We start from the raw sequence: 23,126 nt of genomic DNA, 5'->3' as shown, positions 1-23,126 counted from the left end.
ACTGACAAGCAACTTTCTTGTACAATGCGTCAACATTTCAATTGTTGATAACAGGTCCCTAGAATCCCTGTGAGAAAGGAATGCATGACTTGACAAGAAACATGAAACTCTTTGAAGCTTAGAACAGTCTTTTGCAATTACACTGGAGGCAACAATAGCAGTTTTTATATCCATGATGAAAAACTGACAGCAGATTAAGATTTTAAACATTTATTGTAATAAAGATCACTGAAGTGAAAAACTGATGTATTTAAGGAAAAAGTACGTTGCCTATGTGCCAGCAAACGCAGCTATCAATCTCCTACTACTACACCTTCTGGTACATGACATTAATTACAACTGAGACAGAAATGTATTAGGGTACTGAAATAAGTGTATGTTTTGAAATACTAAAATATTTATTTTATCAATATCACAAATACAGATGGGTAAATACTATTGATGTTACCGGTATCTTCATCACTATGTCTTTCCAGATTCACCTTGGCTGAAAATTATCAAAGCTTAGACCATGACCCTAACTAAAAACTGCAATTACTGTAAATGCCACAAAAGAGCAATGAAATGTATGCACGCATACTATGAAAGGAAACCATAGATAGGATAGTACTAAGTGCATTCTCTAGGAAAAAGATAAAAGGATATATGGGAAAGAATGTGAAATTAACAAATGGATTAGATCAAAAACAAGTACGTTTTAGGAGGAACCACTCAGTCCCTCAAGAGCCCAGGCATGTGTTGCAGAATTTAACAACTAATATTACTATTATTATTATTATTTGTAACAATTAGAACTGTTATCTTAAATACCTTCATGGCATTTCAAAGAAAAGAGCAGCATGCCTCTCTCCCTCAACAGGCTTATTTAACTTTAAGTGCAGTTCTCTCCTGCAAAAACTTGCCTATTGTGACAGCGACTGAAGTAACGGAAGTTTCCAGATATTCTCTGTAGCTAACTTGCTTCAACTTGTAACGAAGATTCTAAGTAATACTAACAGCATTCAGAGTTCAAACATTATGGCAGCAAGCAAATTAAATTTCAAACACATGTTAAGAGTTACCAAACTTTCCAAACCCCACAATTTGTATATTTATTATCTGCACTTAGTTCTACATTAAATGTGTCAGCTCCATTTTTATGTTTTAATTATGGTGGACAGACCTCTCTTTCAGAAAACGTTTCAGTATTAGAATGGTTTCCTTTGACCATCTTTTCCCCTAACACCAGACTGTCTTTTGTGCCACTGCATTTCTTAACTAGAAAAACTGCATAAGAACTCTATCTTTGAGTATGTGTTGATGCCCTGAAGAATTTTAGTGAGCCTGTAACAGGGTCCCATATTTTGTTGTCCAATGTTTTTTTAACTTAGGTAAAAGTTACCTTGTCAAGGGCACTCATAAAGTGTTGATCACCATTCAAAACAGTATTGATGAGTTGAACAAATTTACTATGTACTTCCAAAACTGACTCCACAAACTGAGTTGGCATCTAAAAAAAAAGTAGATAAAACAGAAAGCAAGTTAATGAGAAAAGTAGTATTGCCTGCACACACAAGCATACCTACAGTAGTTGTACACCTTTCCCTAATTATTCTTTTTGGTAAAAGTTAAAATCATATTGATTAAGTCTTTGAGAGGATTGATTCTGCACTGTTGTACACTTACACTACTGTGCTTCAGCATGTTTTGGAAATGAAAAGTCCTGCTACCAAACATAGGTTTGAGTCTATGCTGCTTTCATGTTGTCTAATCTTTTCCACTATACCCTAAAATCCTCAGCCCTTTCAAAAGTCATTAACGCTAACATGGAAATACAGCAACCAAGCCAAAAAGCTCCTGAAATAAGTAAACTGTTGCTGCTTCCCCTACACACTGACTTCAAGACAAAAAAAACCCTTTGATTTTTCCCACATAGGACGGTTACCAATCAAATCTAGTGTGCCCCATTTCAGTGTAACATTTTGTATAGAAACAGCTAATAAGAATTAGAGGCGGCCTTTACACAGACAAGCTGGCAGGCAGCAATGTAACAGTGTGCAAGGCACTGCCTGCATCACATGACTCCCCAAGTGCATTCTCAGGTCACACATTAAAAATGTTTTGAAGACAAAGTACTTAATCCACACAGTGGAACAAGTATTTCACATCTTTAATTTATCTACCTAAGTTTGTGAATTTTCATCATTCTCCTGGCTCTGCATTCACTTCCCTGGGTAGACACTGTTAGTTTGAAATTTGCAAATAACATGAAAGCAAACTATACTACTAGAGACTTCAGCCCATTTTCAGTATGCACACAGGAGTCATGTACAGAAAAGTAAGCACTCCTGGGCAATAAGAAAGGGAATTTACAACAGTTCATATCTACGTAGTATTACAGACAGAAACACTGGATGGCTGAAGTCACCATCCTAAAGTGAGCACAGATCTAGACAGTAAGATGTATACATGTACAAATGTAATGCCAATTTGTTTCTGAGCAGCAATGCTAGAGGAACAAAAATGGAATTGAGTAATTTAAATACATATGAACTGAAGAAAGTTTAACACACTTCAGTAAAATAATTAAGCTACAGTATTTTCAGGAATTACATGAAAATATGAGACTACAAAGCTATTAGTGAAAAACACCACACTGAAATCAGGACAGGATGTCAAGTCCTACAAATAACATATAATTAAACTAAATGGAATCATTGGTTTCTAACATACCAGAACAGCAAATGTCACTGACTTAGAGAAATTGAGGGAAAAAATACATACATGGAACAAAAGGACCCACTTGCCATGACAGCATTAAACAAACAACAATGAGAAATATCTAGCTGTAGTAGTTTCTGGTTAGATCACAACAATCAACTCTCAGGATAGATATGTGTTGCACAGCTAAGCGTGCTGATTAGAAGCTACAATTTATCCATAATGTTCCAAACCAATTTCATATAGACAAAGTTAAAAAAAAAACAGAATAGACTAAAAAGAAAAGGGTAAACATTTAATCAGGAATGTTAATCAAATAGGTGATTTCAGCTGCCTGAGAAAACTCACATTTTCCTGAGAAAGATTGCTGGTTGCTCTAAGGCCCTCATCACGGATATGGTTTTGTAGTTCCTGAATCATATGAGGTAAACCACTTGACACAGCACGAAGTAGAGTATACATATTTGCCATGTCTGTAACAGAGATACATTTTTATAGAATATGCTTAGAAACACTAAAAATCAACACTTAATTTAGTATCATAACTTCACACAGAACTTTTCAAAGACTGAAACATGACCAACTGTTTTGAAAAAAAAAAAATTAACATACACTGGATCACTGACAAAAGCAAAAAGAAGGGGTAGGGCTAATATCAGTATTTACTGAGTACTGCCATTGTGACTACCTCACTCGTTCAGTATTGCTTATTTAGGAGAGACTCCAAGAGGAGAGGTAGGCTAGTATGGAAAAGTATTGTGCCAGTTTCTTTTAATCCTTGGCCTCCTTAAACCTCCCTTAGCACCAGCCAACCAAAATCAATTTAGCTATCATATTGACTTGACCACAGTTTTCCTCCAGTGGTGGCTTGAAATTTTTCTCAGGTTAGAAAAGCCATAAATAAGCAGCTGCTATTTTTATGGTTGGTGGTTTTTTGGCCAAAAAAAAGGATCTCGGCTCTGATCAAATTTACAGAACTCTCTGGAAATTGAACACTTATTAGATACAATTTAACTGTGAAAAGTAATTTTTTTCACATAACGGATACTATCTTCCACACAAAAATAAACATTCTTTCAAGGTTAAAAGGTATGTAGTCATCGGGATGCATAATTTTTTTAGTTGGGCAGGGTATGTAGTTCTAAGAGCATCTGCTTCTGTAAAAAGAATTTGGGAAGGGAGGTCACAAAAGATTCAGGACAATAAAAAGTGGCTACGAAAAGAAGCCAAAATACTTTATAATCCTGACCTGTCAAATGATGACGAAGGAATCTGTAAAGACAGAACCATTGGTTTACAAATGAAAACACAAGCATAAAATATGATCAATTCTACAGGACACAGGACTTCAGTGTGTTTTTAAGCCGACTAAGACAAGGAAAGAGAAAGAGCATTGGCTGAAAGAAGAGTTGTTAACAGCAAGAAGGTTTTGACTCTGTATTTGGGAAAATGAAAATGAATTACGTGGTAAAATTAAAATGTCATTCAGGGTTTAATTGGGCTTTCTAGATAAGTAACAGCTATTAGTTGAAAATGCTTAAGCACATAGGTCATTGAATAAAGATAGTAAATTGCAATGCTAAATGAATGACACAAAACCCACTTCATGCGTTTGTGACCATTGAGACTTACCACTTCTTTTCTCTTGTCTGATAATATTGTGACATTCTGCATGTAGAAACTGCAAGTGATCAGCTACCATTCTCTGTTGGCATTCATGAATCACTTTGCCATATGAGCTGGGATGCAAGTATTTCCGACACCGCATTTCTTCATCTTTTAATCTACCTAAAACCTACAGACAAGTGTTTAAACTGAGAGCTGATGAGATGCTAACAACCAATATAGAACCATGCACATACAACAGTTGTATGTATGTAGAATGAGATACATGAATAAGTAACAACGTTAAAGAACTTGCCCAGGATCCTGAAAGATTAGATTTGTTCTTTTGAATCAGGCTGTCACTGAATTAGTGCAATCTTCTGTTCTGAGTACTGACCAAGCTCAGTTACTACTCGATGTCTAATAGAACTCAATAGTTGTCACGATTTATTTCTCCCTTCAGCTTTGTAACAGGTCTTCTCCAATTTCTTCTACCATATTTACTCTTTTCTGAGGAGGTTTTACCACAATACCTGTTTATGTAAGAATCACTTTACTGTTCCAAACCCATCTGCTTGTATGTAAACATCTGCTCAAAAGACACAGGAGTACATCTGAGCTACTAATAAAAACTCTCTTTATAACTTCAATGAGGGAAATAGGCATTATCATATATTAAGTCATATGAAAACTGACTGAAAAGCACTTATATCCAGTAATTATAAGGGGAGCAGAGGAAGAGTAGTGCAGCTACAAACTGCTTATGATAGACAAAATGAATCTGCATTCATTTCTTTTGGTTTAATTGAAGTCTTAGCTTGTCCCTGAATTTTACCTCAGGTGTGCAACCATTAGCATATGCTCCTTATGGTTAAAAGCGATCTCACAGCCTTCTCCTCAACTCTTCCATCTTGTTAGTGTGGACAGTATAGCACCAATGATTGACTCCTAGTCCTGTATTAATCTTTGCCTTCTCAAGCAAGGTATAAGAATTACCAGTAATTTAATCACAACCTGCCTTCGTACACCACAAAAAAAAAAATCCATCTCAGAGTATGTAATTTTTAACAATGCTCTGTAACAACTCTACTATGTAGTCTTCTTTAAGCATTACATTGATATACTACTACAAACAGAAGAAAAATAAGGAAGCAATACAGATCAACCTGATACACGTTTTGGGGGTTGTCTTTATTTATTTCTACTTTTCATGCAATCGAGTTATCGTTTATTATGAAATATTTTGAAGCTGACAGTCCATCCATAGGCAAGGTTTGTAGTTTATACTCATGCCAACAAAACGCATAGTTTAAACTGCATGAAAGCACACAAAAAAGAACAACTATGGGAACTGTACAGGAAAACACGTATCATCAGTTAATTATAATACCAGATTTTAGTTATTACATGTGTACAGAAGAATCTCTTACCTTCTCCATGTATTGTGAGCAATTTGACTCTTGCAATAAATTTGAAGCTTCTTGTTTATAATACTCCCCTGTTTCATTCAGAAAAGGACACTCAAATATTTCCTGATAAAACTAAAAAGGGAGATATTTTTTTTAAAGTACAAATAATGCATACACTAGATTAACATTCAAAATTACAAACGTAAATCAGAAACATTTATCTACCTTTAGGGGGAATTTTTTCTTATACTGTTCAACATGAACAAAGGAGTTAATAACCCCATGGATTACTTTCTGGTTTGGGTCTTCTCCACAGCGATCACTGAAATAGGCAAAGGAAATATTAATGAGAATGTAGGTATCTAGTGTAACTCATCTAATAGCTGAATGAAATAAAATCGGATGAAAACATTTTCCAGTAAATTCCTCTGCTTAAATTGGTAAAATTGAAGAAGATTAATCTTAAAATAAAAAGTGCACTCCTCTTTCTTTCCTATACTTTTAAATTGTTGAGAAAGCAATTCATAAACTATCATAAAAAGCATTTGCAGGTCATGAAATTTCCCAGTGTTTGCTAAAGATATAAGTATTCCAAATACTGTAAGCAAGTACTTGAATAGTTACAATAAGTTACATCCAATTAAATATATTACCTTCAAACTCCCACCCCCTCCAAAAAAAAATTAAAATCATTTTTGCCAGCATCACACCAAGCAGCATACTATTTTATTATCTACTATTCAACATGTAGATATGAAGTGGAACAAATAACATACTTGGTGCATTGTCTCAATTTTTAATGATACACTGGAAAAGGAAAACTTTATGTCTTCCAGTTCATTCCAGCTTCTAAGGAAAAAGTTCAAATAAAGAAAATATTTGGTTGAAAACAAAAGTAATTGAAACAAGTGTTTTTACATGCTAAAAACATTAGCGTGTACTCCTTTGCAAAGACTGGAAGTAACAGACCCACACTCAGAGCAGCAGAGACTTTTAAAACATGAACTGTTCTAAAAAAGACCACTTGCACATACACTTTACGAAGAAGTAAAAAATATTCCTTAACTCCTAAGGTGTTAAATAGGACTAAAATATGATTTACAAAAGTATATTTAAGCATCAGCAGTTGTAATTTCAAAGGTTTTACTTTTTAAAACACATGTGTACATGTACATACATATATAGGGATAGAATAAGAACTTCTACTTTACCCAGCCTGCACTGAAAAGACAAAACAAGTTCTCCATTAGAAACTCACGTTGGTATAAGAGAGTCAATTACTTGAGTGATTTAAAAAAAAAAAAATAAAAAGGGAAAAAAAAGTAAAGCCAGAAAAAATACTTCAAACTCAAACATTACAATATATCCATCTAGGCTGGGGTGGAATCAGGGGAAAATAATTTTGCTAATTTAATTGATTTTGATTTGGAATTGATAAAAACTCCAGATGCCCATGAGCTAGGGAGGTTTACCAGGACAGCCACGCCAGCAGTTACTAAATTACATACACCAGACCATATGTTCACAGCACTGTTAACGGTGTGTACTGCTTTTAAATACTACTGTGTCCTAAGATCCGAAAACTTAAGCTCATGATGGGTGGAAAGAACTAGCTCTCTAACAGATTACAAGCAGTCATTGTATGGTTTATGCAGCTTGGTCACCTGTTACAAGTGAGTTAACCTAATGGTAACTGCTTTAGCAGGGATGGTCTGATTTACACACACACACACCCACCCACCCCGGGGGAAAGGAAGGTTTCCTCTGGCTGTGGTAGCTGGAACAACGGAATAAATTTGGGTTTGGGTACATGTAATCACACCTTGTAATCTTGCCAGCATCCCTCTGCTGGGTCTGATTATATGATGGCAGAGGCAGCAGCAAGACACAGAAGGGAATAAGTCTAATACCAGACCCAGTGCCTGGACCCAGCTCCACCCTGGAGGGACCCAGGAGCATGATTAAGTTGCAGGATGTATGCAGCCGGTGAACACAGCACGATGTCATGGAGTGCAGGAAGCTATGTAACTAAAAGTTAAGCATATTACAAAACAGGGAACCATCCAGTCCACCTCTAGCATGTGGGCTGGACCTGGAAAGATACTGGTGACACAAACACAAGAAGCATTACTGTAATAACAGATGAAGACTCAGATCCCCTCTGCTCGGTTCACAGGCCACTTCACAGACCTTAGCCCATGCAGATGCAGGAGGAGAAGGGGCAGCAAAGTCAGGCTCAAGGGATTCAAAGGTCAGTATATCATTAGGAAAAAGCTGTAAAAGTGCAGGAGGGAGACACTCCGTGGAAGAGCTGTAAGGCGGAAGACAGGCTTTTGAAGCAGAGGTCAACAGCATGAAGGCGATAGACGAAAAGGAAGACAGCACAGAACCAGCCTTGTCTGCTTTGGCAGCATATTCAGGTTTTTATTTACACCAATGGCACTCTGCTCCCAACAATTTGTAATGCAAATGGCTAGTTTCAACAAAATTTGACATAATTTTCAAGGATGGCTTTCAGGAAAGCTATAGCAGTAAAAGCATCTCCCAAACTACGATGAGAGAAATTGGTGACCCCACCAAGGTGGAATTCTTAAGTCTGCATTTTCCTTCTTGGCAGTAGTCAGCAAGCAATATGGACACATACAGCTACAGAGCAGCTGCTGCACAGTTTGAAGCACGGATGTCACAGGACATCTTGGGAGGGTAGAAGGGAATGATGATGTTTGGTGGGGAATCTGGACAAAAAGATAAAGCACTAGAAACACAAGTTCCACTAATCTGGATGATGAGTTTCTTTTTTCAAAAGAAATGGAGAAAGCTACAGAAAACAAGCTCAAGGAAGTTGTGCCAGTTTATATTAACTCCATCTTGTTCCTGCCTTAAGAGTGAAGCTAACAGTGAAGTTTAATACTTATTGTACAGCGTAATTCTACAGCCCCATAAAATAGATTTAAAGTTTAAGACACAATAATAAATACTGTATTCACTGAGAAGATTTCATCATTCAGAAGAAGTGCTCTGCTGTGTCAGACCAATGGCCTATCAACACCACTTAACTACAGAATTCACTGTGAACTAGAAGAGCCCATTTTGAACACTTCCTAAAAAGTTAACTTCCAATAGCTTTCCTTCCAAACAAATGGTAGAAATAAATTATCAGCTTTGACAAGAACAGGGTCAGTTAGTTAGAAAGTGTTAGTTATCTTTACTAGAGAAGCCTCTCCTGGTTAGTCTGTTCTAATCACACTGTCATTTGAGATAGCACCTGAATAATTTCCAAATTATTTCTGTTTAAGAATTTCATAGATGAATTTTCTCACAATTCGAGATCTTGTCGGCTTCCTGTTGTGTTGAAACAAAAATGCATAAGTTGATATTCAGCTTGCCTTGTAGGAGGAGTGCTTGGGCTAGAGGGAGGGGGAAGAAAGTGTGTTATATACAGAACTATATAAAAAGGAGTGCAGTCAGACACAGACAAGCTTAAGTGATTTACCAATTTTCTGCTGTTCAAGGTAACTAATCCTGCTCCCTTTTGCTCAGTCACAGGCCTCTGTATCTCTCTTGCATTGCTTTGGCACTCATCTAATGCTTTGCTGAACTGACTCATCATGCCAATCTAGAGAAATATTAACCAAGATGGTTTTCTGTCATAGTGAGGCAGTGCAACCGCTAATAAGATGAGCACCAAATTCAGCACAAGAAAGTAGCAGAGCACAGCCTGCTCCTTTTTGGCATCAGCAAACTCTTCGATCAGTTTAGCCATCTTGTTCAGCTGAACCACAAGTCACTCTTGTAGTTCTTCACTGCCATATACCAAAAAAGCTTGTTGTCAACTGTAATGTATAGTGTATCACACAAGTCTGTAACTTCTAAAAAGTCAACGTGCTCAAGATTTTAGTCAGAAGTCTTTCAAATTCCAGTTAAATACATTGCTAAAATAAAACCTGAAAGCAAAATCTGTGGCTCTGCTCTCCCTAACTTTTCCAGTACAATAATAAACATGGTTTTATAGGCAACCAGTTGACAATAATGTTGGTTATCAACTCCACATATCACCGTATACTAAACAAAATCTTCTGGTTAAAAGAAGTTCAACTGTTCCATCTATTTAAATTTCAATTTTTTTGTATAACATTTTAATAAATAGAACCATATGTACACTTAAGTACTACACAAGGCATCTAATCAAGAAGTTTCTAAGTATATACATGTATTAGTAATTTTATTAAGTTTTTTAGGTAATAATCTTCCCATGCATAATCTTGCACCTCTGGTAGATTTAACTCATTGATATCCACTTCTTCAAAGACCCTGATTAATTCCCGCATTGCTGAGCTCAATGCTAAAAGACTTTTAAGAGTTGTTTGCAGCAGCGTCTTTAACATTGCCTCTTACAAACTGTATTAACCAGTAGAATCACAGTAAAGGACAGCAAGAAGCCTACAGATACATGCAAAGACCATCTTCAGAATACCCATACTAAGTCCTACATTTCATGATACCACGAAGAACAGCTATAATAAGAAGTCTCTCTTACATAGTTCACTACATTATATGCAGATCACAAAGTGGGTAGAACACAGTTAATATTGTTAGATGTGTATTTTGAGAAACGGAGTTGAGTTAACTTTTGAGATCAAACAGAAGAATCCTTAATAACTGAGGGGGGGGAAAATCCAGACCCAACCATTAGAGACAATGACTCAAGTTTTATTTAGAACTTTCTAAATGGTTTAATAACAACGTCAACTTGTTACAGGCTCAAGATCTAATAACCCACAGAGCCAGCGACAGTCTTGATCTAAATATCCTTGCGAGGTCTGTCATCAGCCTCAAGGTAAACACATACCATTACTTTTAAAAGGTATTGGATGTCTCTTGATAAAGGTTTTAACAGATTTCCACTCCCACCCACAAGTAAATATACAGATTGACCAAAATGAGTCTTCAGGGTCACCGTGCTCGATGTATCAAAGCAGAATTTTCTTCACCATGAATTTAGTAAAAATAAATTGTTATAGTAAACATATGGATAAAGCAGTATTAGCACTGGTTACAAAGGAAGCACGGTTCAACAACTCAAAGCAAATAAATACTTTCTGATTCCAGAGATACCATCTGAGAGACACATCATGTCAGTTACTTAGTCATCAAAAATTTAATTCAGGAAGGAAAACCAAAATTTAATATTAAAATATTCTTTTTTAATGCATTCTAAATACAGCTTTTTTTTTTTTCTGACCACGTGCACAGCAAAGAAACTTTGATCAGCCGAATTACCTCACTATCCCAGTTCACCTACACTGAGTCAGGCATGCAATCACTTTAAAAACCCCCACCCAGTCACTGGGCAACTCCAGAGCTACCCTTAACAGTAGTAAAAGCATAGAAACCAATGGAACTTACAACTACACACAAGGTCTGTAGTATATTTCAAAATTTCCGTTTATTCATATATAAAAAGATCCTTTAGAAGCTAAACAGTATAAAGCTTTTGAATCAAAACTTAAGAAGCCCAAGTCCTGTAACTACCAGGGTCTTTGTTTAAAAGTAACAAAGATATTCAGAAATAAAATAATAAATTCCCTCCAAGTGAAAAAAAAATAAAAATATTTATTTCCATTTCATTCAAGCAAGGCACCAAAAATGTTAAATGAAGTCACTCATCTGAACAACAGAAACCCAGATGCTTCGCTTTCCTTACAGAGAAGCAAGAACTCTTTTGGGTCCCCATGCAAAGCAACATAGCTTTTCTGGCTTTGGCCAGAATCTTTGCATAAGCCCTGGTCCTTCAGTTTAGTGATGGCACAGAAGCCATACGCGGTCAGCATCAGGTGGAAAAAAAAGGCAAAAGGTATCCTATGGGACCTGGAGAATTATTCCAACTACTCCCCAATCCCATTGATAAAAAGGGTTGCTGAAACAGAAAGATCACGACCCTCAGGTAACAGTGAATTAACCATTTCCTTTTCAGACTCTTTCTACACATGCAAACCACAAATATATAGCCACAACAAGAAAGGCTGATAGATCATCATCATAAGTTACAATGCTACCTTCAAAAAAACCATTAAAAAGTTTGATTGGCATCCCCAGACTTTTCAGTGTAAAAAAGTGCAATACCCCCCCCCTCGTGTAAAAGCAAAAAAATATTCAAGCACTCACTTTTTTATTTCTCGGAGGAGCATCCGAATAAGGATGGCCTGCAGTGGCTCAATCATTAATTTTCTCCACATATCAAGAGCTAGCTGTCAAGACACAACACAAGTTTACATCAATAAAAAAATACCAAAAAAAAACCCCAAAACAAAACTAAAGATGATACAATTCCCCATTCAGTATTTCAAAAATGAAATGGTCGGATACCCTCTTCTGTCTCCTTTTAAAATTATTGTTTGCTTCACATCTCTCTGATTTATCAATGTATTGATATATCATTTCAGCATCTTTCTTCTAGACCATCTGACTGCATTTGGATGAAAATCACACAGATCTGTACTCTTGCAGTGTCAGACAGAATTTCTAGTCATGCAGTGTCTGAATGCATGCTTTCCAGTCTGCATTCTTCCCACACATCTAATAGGACCGATTTATTCCTTGGTTCCACTCTGTCAAGGATTCTCAAATGTACATAAGGACCCTAAGCAAGTTGGTTACAAGGGCAGGTTTTCAGTGTACATTTAAACAAAAATCTGCACAGCAATAGGTAAGTAACATGTCTTTCTACCTGAAGTGTTTGAATGTGTACAGACATCGGTATTTCTAAAAATGATAGCAAAAATAAGCCTCAGCTAGCAAAAGGGAATATCTCTTGGCCAATTTGTCAGAGGTCAGAATCAAAGATAAAGAACCCTTCTATATCAAACACACAGTGAACATCTTCAAACTAAGATATATACAGCTTACGCAAAGTCACTGAGAAGATAATATTTGACTTAAATGGAACTCTAATCACCTTCATATTAGGGATAGGTCACCCTATTACTAATATATGATTAGAGGGATCAGTCAAATAGACTCAAGTATCTCAAACTGTTGTGGGTGAAGTAATTGCTACCAAAACATACCACCTGTAAAAACACAACTGCAATCATTCAAAAGGAGTTTTTACACTTAAGTCAAAGTCAGATTTAAAGCCCAAGTGGATAATGTGATCCCTCAGATGGAGGGAATAGCCACACACATCTGCAGCCTCTAAGAACACCTAATAGTGAGTCGTAGACTGGGGAAAAAAAGGAAATTATCAAAATCAGTGATGACAGAGGGAATATTGCTAATAAAGTTTTGACACAACTAATAGACTCCTAGCTGCAAAAATTAAAATATTGATTGAGTGTGTTTTAAATGAAAGTAGGCATTTAGCTATTGACTAGGTATCTGATCTAATCCACTTTGTGAAATAAATGTTCCTTTTGAAGGGCACACAGATGAACTTGCTCTGTCACGGCTCTCCAACACCCGTGCAGTAATACAGAGTACAAGAGTCTAGGAGCTAAAGCTGACCCAACTGTATCATAAGCAGGTTCAGAGAAGAGGTTTGCTTATAAATCAAAAGACAGATAACATTTTGAAATCAAAGTTGTCTTGGGAGTGATTTTCACTGTCTTGCCTTGTAGACAATAGTAGCAGAACAGTTAGAGGAAAACAGTTTCCCTAAGACATCAGGAGCTCATCCAGCAGAGAATGCTGAAAGAAGCTAGCTCTGGAGAGGGGCAGGGGGAAGAAAGAAAAAAGTAAAAAAAAAAAAAAAAAAAAAAAAAAAAAAAGACTGACACATGTTGTGACTGAGGTGAAGGGGACCATCTCAGGCAATTCTATTCTGCAATGTGGTCTCTAGCATAGTCCCTCTCACTTAAGATCTACCAGTCTGAAACAGCTTCAAGTTGCCTGTCGGAATTTTCTTGTCAAGTAAGCTACAGACTGGTCAATCCAGCAACTTGACGTATTAGTTCTAGAGACTTTTTTTCTCCTTGAGGAGAAAACTGATCTTCCTTCTCCACTGGATTGACAATACAGAACATGGTAGTTTCCTTCATTTTCGAGAATCTGTTGCCCCATGATGGGGTAAAAAAAAACACAGAATGCACACTTTAACTACCTCCTAGCTCAGGGCTCCCATACAGTCACTGAAAACTCAGAACTCTGAAAATAATGATACGGGCTCAACCCAGAAAAACAGTATCCTTCACCACACATTCATAACATACGGAAAGAAAAATAAATCTCTTGCAAGCACTGGCATACTAGTTTCATCAACTGATCTCATCCTGTATTTCTCTTAATACAATTACTGAACGTCTGGAACACTTATCAGGATGATAAACTGTTTGAAGCCATGCCCACACACGTCACATACGCACCTCCAGTCTCTGCTATATACCTACTGTTACACACCCCAGAAGAACTAAGCAAGCACGTACTCGTTTAAGATTACTGAAAAGCTCACAAAGTTTCATTAGCGCACAGGAGTGACACTGAGACAGAAGCTTCAGCACATAGACAGTACAGTTCTGCATCTACAAACACTGGGCGTTATTTCTGTAACTTCTGTCCTTTATCTACCCAGAAGCATGATCATCTCAGTCATCTAAAAAGGGATAAATGATAATTCCTTCCATTCTAAAGAGGTGAACAACTGAAAGACTTTTCCAAAACCCCTAGTGCAATCCAAAGAATGAAAGATAGAATCCTAAACAGGAACCATAACAAAAGAGAAAATGCTTTCAAAACAAAAAGATTTGATAAACTTGGCGAGTGCCTTACAGGTCAAGAAATGTGAACTACTTTTATTTCTGAGGCAATGAATTTACCAAAAGCAGCACTGCAATTAATTTATTGAACTACTTGAGAGTAGGACTCAAGTCTCTATTCCTTTTCAGGCCATAAAGCTAATTCTATACCACTAGTGAACTGGGATTAACTTTACTGTCTCAAGATCAAAAATTTAGCTCCCACTACTACTACAGCTTACTAAGACAGTATTTGACAAAGAGAAATGAAAGAAGTCTTGGGGTGTGAGATAATGAAAGTCATTAGTAGCATTCCAGACATCATAATCATCCAAACATCTTCAAAGACCAAAGGCTGCCAACTACAGTTCAAGAATCTTGACCCTCGCCATAACCTGCCCAAATGATGAGCTATGGTTGTACCATCCTAGAAACAGCTGCTGGGGAGCTTTAAGAAGAAGTGTGCATCATTGTCCTTCCACCCCCCCTTATGATTCCTTAAACATAAGGAAAATGAGAAACTCCAAAAAGCTGAATTATCAGGTCTACAGTTTGTTGTTTACCAATGAACATATCCTAGGGCAGAAATCTATGGATAAAAGTTGTCATTACCACCCTTTGGGTAATACCTCAGAACAGAGTAGCACACTGAAACGAGGAGAGAACTCACTAACGCATCAGCATCACCCAGTGCCAAGAACAAGCCCAGACCTATTCCCAGCCCCCAGAGCAGCTGAACAGTCATTCACACAGAGCTAAGGATGCCTCCCGACAATTGTGGAAACGAACTCAGCTAAATCTCAGTCTCAGGAAATAAGGAATAAGATTTATGCCATTTTGAAGATACCACAAACACGGAAGCAACATGCACTTCCAATCTTGATAAGCCTTTACAGATGCCACTAATTAGCAAGCCTCAGAGACAGCACAGGTAGACAAGGGAAGAACAATTACCTGAACTGCCTTAAGTATATCACATTTCTGGTGTTTTTTTGAGCCCATTCCCAACCTGTCAGAGGATTAGCAATCCCAGCTGGCAGTGCTGTCTTCAGCAGCTGGATATCTGAGTCAGAAGCACAGAAGATGCTTCTTCATGCACTGCAGTCTCTCCTTACTCTTCACTAAAGGCAGCAGAGACTTCTTACTTAAATCAATGACATCAAACAGCTAGAACAGTAATCACTGACAGCTCGAGTTCTGACATTAAGAATGTATTTTCTCTAGCTTTCCAAACCAAAAGAGAAGTGTTCACTTCACTTTTAAAGGAAAAAGGCAAATGTACAGAGCAAAGGAAAAAATCAATACACCACTACAAATAATGACAGAATAAAATTAATTCCCCAGCTAGCAGTGTGTATACATACAAAGACAAGCATTCAAAAGAAAAGTTTCTGCTCAACTGTATTCAGGATTGTGGGTTTGCTCTGACTGAGATTGAAAAGGTGTTTTCAAAATCTTCTTAAAGTCATACTGAAACTATGTTTTGAAAAACTTGAAAGGTGTTGGTTTTTTTTACTGTAAAACTATCTTTTCATGTTTCTTTCCATATTTAATGGTAAGAATAATCATGAAGTGACAGAAACTATGTATACTTCACTTCTGCATAGTCAAAGTGCACAGGGTGGTATCTGCTGACTTTTTTCCATTTTACAGGTATTTAAAAATTACTCTCCAATGTACACTAGTAACTGTGTTAACATCCTTGTGCTTGCCCCAAATTATTTTTTTTAAAGATAAACCTTCTGTACGTTACACTTCTGTACAAAGAATGTCTACTTTTTTTTTAAAATCTCTATCCAAGTTTCTACAATAGCAGTACAAAACTGCTTGCATTAGAAAATAAGATGTACAGAAGACTAATCTCAAAAAAAGCTGTTACACTTTGCAACATCAAGAAATAGAAGCCTAAAGATACTATTTCAAGGGTTTCCAGAAACAAAAGTACTGCTTCTTCCAAGTGTTTTCTAGACAGAAGTGTCACCTAATAAGGCAAAGGGTTGTTTTTTTTTGCAAAGTGGTATCTATTACCACATTTTAAACTGAAGTTCTCCAATAGTTTTCATATTTGCTTGTGCCCCCACCCTCTGCCTTGGATCACTGTTTTTATACATCAAAACCGTAATTTCATTTTACAAAGGTTTCAGTGCTTGTAACTTCTACCATATTTAGCTATTCATTTTCTCTATGACAGGAAAGTCAAAACTTAAGAGGACAAAGCTGAACTTGTGGCACTTCTGAACGTAATTTATATCCTCTACCACTTTCAGAGATACCTACCTCTCCTATTTCCATCAATGGTTCGTTCATATCCACCCCGCCATAACCATACTGAAGATCAGCTTCAGTCAATTTGTTCTTCTTAATAAACTGTGTGTTGAGGTACCTATAGAAAAAGATATTCTAATCAAAACAGGCAGAAGTTAAGGTGTTGTAGGGTTTTTTGGTTTTTTTTAAAAATATGGAATTGTAGAATATCTTCCACATCACAAAAGATAACCTCTTTTAACCAGTGGCATTGGTTATCTGCAGGAAATTCTTAAAATATAAATGACTTCTAATTTAAGAGACCTTACATCATATTAAAACAGTAGTGTTAGCAACTGACATATCACACAGTAGCCTGATACATCACTGTCAGCATTTTCTTGGTGTGCAATATACTTGTGGAAGAATCCAACCTTTCAACATATACTACCATATTATTCATACATGCATATGCAAGATAACTGCTAAATTCTGAGCGGTTGACTAGTTGAGTGAAAGTAGCTAATTTTTAATGATAGAAAAACATTCCTGAGTATCAGATATTTTTAAGTAAAATGTATTTTCTTCTACCTGTACTGTTTATTATTTTGCATTTCTCAGACTAAAACACAAAAATAGTGTCAATTTTCACAGGACCAATTTTTGTCAGTTGTGATGCTTTACTCAGGTCATGACAACTAGCAAACAGCTGTATTGCAAATTTTAAATATAAGAATTTGCAGAAAATATTTTAATTAACAATTATAAAGAAGAAATGTTACAAATGCTTTTTTATTTTAATATTTACTATTGTATGCATAGGTTTTGTAAATAACAGACAAAGGTTTCTGCACAAGACCTGATAAAATGTCCCTCTTAATTCTCAGTATTCCCTTAAAAGAAATACAGTAGCTTTTTTAAACCAAACCAATCTCCTCCTCTTTCCCCAGTAAACGGGAAAAAAAATTATAGCACCATTTATAACTGCACTTGTATTTGTTGTGTTAGTGCTTAAAGGAGGTAACGGATTTTTAAAAAAAATTCTGATCCAACTAGCAGTTTTGGGATGCTCAGTTTCAGACACTGAAGAGAGCCAGATTACTGAAGTGCTTTAAGAGATTCAGGGTTCAGAGGCTGCACCAGACTAGTGATGCCTCAATACTTCAGGCAGGAATACAAATGACAAGCAAAGACGAAAAGGAGAAACACACTATGGAAACCTGTGAACTTGAAAGTATTTAGGACACCACAGAGTCCAAAGAAGGAAGACTTGTGATAGTGCAGTGGTGACAAACTGGAATACAGTGGCCTAACCTACTTTCAGACTCCAGAGTCTTACAGAATACTGTAAAATGCTCTGCAACCATCAATAAATAACCATCATAAATTGTAAATGCAAGTCTGTGCAGAAGGCTACCGGCCCGCCATTTCATATAAAACTTGTATGGACATCCAGAATAGCTGGGACACAAGCCCTAAGCAAGCATGGTCCTTGATGATATTTCCTACCCCTGCCATGAGAACAAAGCCAGCAACTGCCATTCTGCTTTTTCCTGTTAAGCTTGCCAAAAAGGAAAGCCCTATGCTCTCCTCATTCACTCCCTCTCTTCCATCAGTACATGCCTTCTCAACAAATCCAGATCGGGCAACTGATCCATCTTAAAGCTCATGTAGCTACAAGTAAATAAGCAAGTTTAATCTAGATTGGGTATCCCTGCAAAGACCTACCTGATTCAAGAAAAAAAGAGGGTGGCAAGAAGCAGGCAGGCAGAAGCATTTGTGGCAAGAGCTCTACCACACTGCCTCAAAACCAAAACCAAATTTGCCCATATTTCCTCTCCCGCTGTCCTACTTTTACCATCAATTTCCAGAAGCAAGCATAAGCAAGTAACTGCAAAGGATGTGTGAACAGTGTAATTCAAATCAATTCCTCCACTGAAGCGATCAACTATTTTCCACCTTGAATTACTACTTTAAATACTTCATCTCGATTTCTTACTTTCACAAGACAATCCGTAAGGTTTACTTGTAACTTACTGTGGAGACAAGAATTGGGCATGAATTGATAATACCATAAAATAACCCACAGACTCTTGCTGCCCTTATGGTAAAACTTTCAGGTGAAAATCTGAAATACTTGATCACACAGCTCAGGCCCAATTACTTGAGAGTTCACCTGTGCAGACTTACACTTTAGTATCTGATGAGGAAAATGGCAAACAAAATGAGAAAATTAAAACTTGTTTACTTTCATGGTATTAGCAAAGCAATACACTTTTTGGTACCAAACCTCAAAACACACCCACCAACCTTCCACTCCAGAAAGAAGGTAAAAAGTTTGGAATTCAGAAGAGTGTTACAAGACTTATTCAAAACAAATACCTACTTTACAATGGCATTTGGAAGACAGCATCCCATGTAAATTAACAACATCATGAAAACATCCGGTACATGAATATTTTTGTGGCAAACTTTTTCAGACATAAAGGACTTGTTAATTTAGCAAAACAAAAGGTAAGTTCTTTTACAAGGAATTTAGCAAAAAAACTAATTTAACAATCAGAAGGGTAGCTAATTATTGGGACAGATTACCTGGTAACTTCCATGTATTTCATACTTTTAGATCAACCAAGGACACTACTCTAACCACAGACTAACACAGTGACTACACTCCCAAAGCAATGCCACATCTCAACAGCCCACAGTGTCCTTGGCGGGGGAGAATGGGGCACAGACACAACAGACTTTTCAAAGTCCTGACAGAAGGATTAGATGTATATTTTTTTTTCTTTTAATGTTTTATTTGGTTTTAGTAGTTTGAATTACATACTCCTGGATAAGAAACAAGTATTAGTGTTGGCAAAATAGACATTGCGAAATCTAGCTTAAATGTAATGAACCTAAGAGCGTATCTGTCTCAAATCAGCTACTGGTCATTTTCTTATGTTCTCCATGAATAAAGCCAAAAGAGTTTACCACCTTTAAGTCTTTGTCCATCCATGATATGGCACCACAAAACACCATGCATGATTACATATATTTCCAGAAGTACCATACTTTAAGCAAAAAAGGTAAACACCCTCTATTCAGATTTTTTCCTCCTCTGAAAGCTGTCCTAAGATAAACAAGAAACTTCTAAGTAACCACTCTTCCTCCCCCACCCTGCTTCCTACACACAGAGTCAAACTGCTATACTGATCCCCAAAATGGCACAAAGGTCTAGCAGAACAGTATACAGGAATAAACCTGACCAAGTGCTGAGGAAACTGCTTTCAGAAATTTGCACTGAGAGAAACCTGCTAACAATTTTCACAGGCCATTGCAAGTGTTCATGGACAGAGAAATGGATAAAAACCCTATGTGCCAATATCATCCACTCTTCTGATGCATAGATGCCAATTTAAACAACCAGAAGTAACTGATTAGCTAGGACTAATTATTACAGTTTGTTTTCAGAAACACTGTTTGGTTTTTAAGATTTTCTTCAGTCTACCACTTGCAGAATTAAATTGCTTTACAAGCTACAGAATGCATACACGGCCACATGGTGAAGCTATAAATGGCTACATCACTGTATAATAGGAATTAGCAATTATATTAATGTTTTCAGTAATTTCCATGTGCATTCACATGGTCAGCGGTGCTAAATCTATCCACAACCAGTTATGAACAGTGCTGTTCACAGGTGGATACTGAGGGAGCAGTTTGTTTTACAGATCCAACAGGAAACCAAGCGCCGCCTCAGCTGCATTAGCAAGAGCGTACCAGCAAGTCAAGGGAGGCAATTGTTCCCTCAGCACTTTTGAGGACATACCTGGAATATTATGACCAGTTCTGAGTACCCAAACACAACAAATCTCAACAAATCAAAGAGAGTCCAGAGAAAGCTCACTGAAATAGCTAGGGTGAATAGCATGAGACATACGTGAGATTAAAATAAACTCTTCTCAGAGGAGCACACAGAAAATATAAGCAGCAAAGGACACAAGTTGCAGAATGACAAATTCCAAACAGACATACAGGATTTTTTTTTTACAGTGAGAGTAATCTAACACTGAAACAGGCTGAGCAGAAAAATCTCTGTCCTTGAAGGAGCTGAAATTTGACTCAATCAAACTTTAAAAATCTGGTTTAACTTAGAAGCTAGCCCTACTCTGAGCATAAGGTTGAAATGTGTGGCTTTCAGAGGCTTGTTCACACTTTAATACGTTTCAATGAAAACATGCAACAGTGATTTCACAAGAGCTATACCAAAAGCAGCAGAATGCTTTAGTGTGTCTAGTAGTGTACACATACAAGTGCTCAGCACTAGAAATTTAGATAATACAGTATCTGTTCTGATTTACTCAAGCACAGATGAACTGTCCACTGGTTTACAGACCTGTAAAACAGGGTTAAAATAATCTATATGAAGAATAAATGAAAGCCATTTCATTACAACAAAGCACTGCAGATACTAAAACTTTAGGAATCCAACAGCCATATCAAAATTACGAGATAAATAATAAATACCTGATGTGGAAGTAAACCTCCCAGGGCTACTAAGTGCTAAAATGAGGGTAGTTCTTTCAGTAGAAGTTTCAATAGAAAAATATCATTAGTGTTAGGTTTCAAATGTTGATGGCACTTCTTGTTTGTTTAAAACTTCCTCATATTTATTAAGTTATGTAATTAGTAAGCAAGATTAAGAGCAGCAGCTTCTTAAAGCTTAAAAAAACGAGAAGGGGACTGGAATTAATACAAGTTTAGATTGTGTTACAAGTTACTGCCATATCATGCTTAGAATTAGAATACACGTTACTCCTATCATGACAAAACCGGTTGAAGTTTAATCCTAAAACAAAGGAAAATGCGTCACATAAAAGTACAAAGCAAACCAAAATTAGCCTAAAGAACTAAAAATTACATGAATATGCTAGTACTAAGTGTTTTTAAAAAAGACAAAACAGCAAAAGCTGCATTATGTGTGTTTAGTTTTTAGGATTTTTTTTTTATGAGTAGATTTTAGAACTTCAGCATTTAAAAAAAAAAAAAATCGCTTAATTTCAATTTGCTGGATAAGAAAATCCTCCAGTTATTTTAAATAAAGGTACACAAACCAGATTTTTTTACAAATACAATTACCCATGAAGACAGTTACAGCACCAAGACACTGTTAAGACCCCATGTCCAGCAATGCTTTTACCTATTATGTTTGTCATCAGAAGTTAACAAAAAAATCCAACAACTGAAGAATATCAGGTGTTAATATCAGGTATTTCTTATTCCATCAGTTTTATCTTAGTGAAGAATATATGGGATTTTAGTTTTCAAACTGAATCCAAATTTGTTTTCCTAGCAAAACACACCTGGTGGGTGTATGTTTTATTATTGAAGAAAAAAATCACTTTCAAAGTCATACCCTTTAGAGACTTTTAAAAGACAGTATATGACAAAACTCACAACTTCAACACAAAGAAAGAACATCTAACTTTGAGGTAAAATTATTTCCAACAGAACACCCAACAAGTACATCTTCTGGACCAAAACACCATATGCAAAGCAAGAAGAAAAGTTAGAATGTGCAGAGCTGGCAGGAAATGAATAACTTCAGAGTTTAAGAACTTGGTTTCACAGATACATGAATACCACTCTGTTGAGCTTATATATATGTACAGGTTGGTTCGTGTGCATAAAAACTGTCTGAAAAAAAAAATGCTCTAGCTTATTTAAAAATAAGCCAAACAAAAAAAATCAGGTTCACACTGCTGGAGAAGTATTTTAATTCGTTGGTTTATGACCAGAAGCACTGAAGCACTTGGAAAAACTGTTACACAAAACAAAATCAGTGAGATTCATACACATTAAATAGGATTTAGCACCTCCCCATATGAGCTTGAATTAAGTCAATGACACATTACAAACCAAAGTTTGCAAGCCCAGAATGGACTCCATCATGTGTTCCCAGTCTGCTAGTGATAATTTAACAGATTTGACAAGATCACACATGTATCTCCTAACATAATAGTAAAGGTCTTGAAATCCTTTGCAAATCCTCACATCATAAGTACAATATTAACCGTGCCTCCTAAGTTATATTTACCTGCTGCAAATCACATGCATAATGCATACTAGAATGTTCAACCTGCAGTCAGAGTGAAATTAAAATCCAAATCCTAGTAAATCAAAAGCCACCTCAATATAGTTATAATTCTAGCAACTCAGGAACAGGTGAGGTTTTTTATGTTTAAGCTACCCCTAGTAGCAACAAAAGACATTCGTAATTCAGGAAAAAGTAGAAGTACAAAAATAACACAGGTTGTGTTTTTATTTATAGACTTGGCTGTAATCTAATGAAAAAACTGTAACATTGATTGCCTGTATGCAGTCTATTAGTTTCTGAAGTTCTCAGAAAAGAAACCAGGAGACATTTTTACTCCCTCTCCAATCCTTGCAGTTC

General features: G+C 36.5%; 1 protein-coding gene across 4 annotated transcripts in view; it reads right to left on the bottom strand.

Annotated features, from left to right (window-relative positions):
* CUL2 (cullin 2) overlaps window positions 1-23,126 on the bottom strand; it is a 52,364-nt gene that overhangs the window by 17,140 nt on the left and 12,098 nt on the right. For 3 of the 4 annotated variants that reach the window (XM_055708294.1, XM_055708293.1, XM_014282560.3), the window contains exons 5-12: window positions 16,721-16,826; window positions 11,880-11,962; window positions 9,035-9,121; window positions 5,940-6,036; window positions 5,736-5,846; window positions 4,333-4,495; window positions 3,049-3,173; window positions 1,382-1,489 (exon numbers count right to left, since the gene is read on the bottom strand). In XM_055708294.1, the coding sequence (XP_055564269.1) occupies window positions 1,382-1,489; window positions 3,049-3,173; window positions 4,333-4,495; window positions 5,736-5,846; window positions 5,940-6,036; window positions 9,035-9,121; window positions 11,880-11,962; window positions 16,721-16,826 (880 nt within the window). The remainder of the gene's footprint in view (window positions 1-1,381; window positions 1,490-3,048; window positions 3,174-4,332; window positions 4,496-5,735; window positions 5,847-5,939; window positions 6,037-9,034; window positions 9,122-11,879; window positions 11,963-16,720; window positions 16,827-23,126) is intronic. The other variant, XM_055708296.1, reaches the window with a different exon arrangement.

Source organism: Falco cherrug, chromosome 4 (genome assembly GCF_023634085.1).
Source record: "Falco cherrug isolate bFalChe1 chromosome 4, bFalChe1.pri, whole genome shotgun sequence".
Taxonomy (NCBI): Eukaryota; Metazoa; Chordata; class Aves; order Falconiformes; family Falconidae; genus Falco; species Falco cherrug.
Note: the sequence above shows the minus strand (reverse complement) of the source record. Positions and strands in the feature narration are given on the sequence as shown.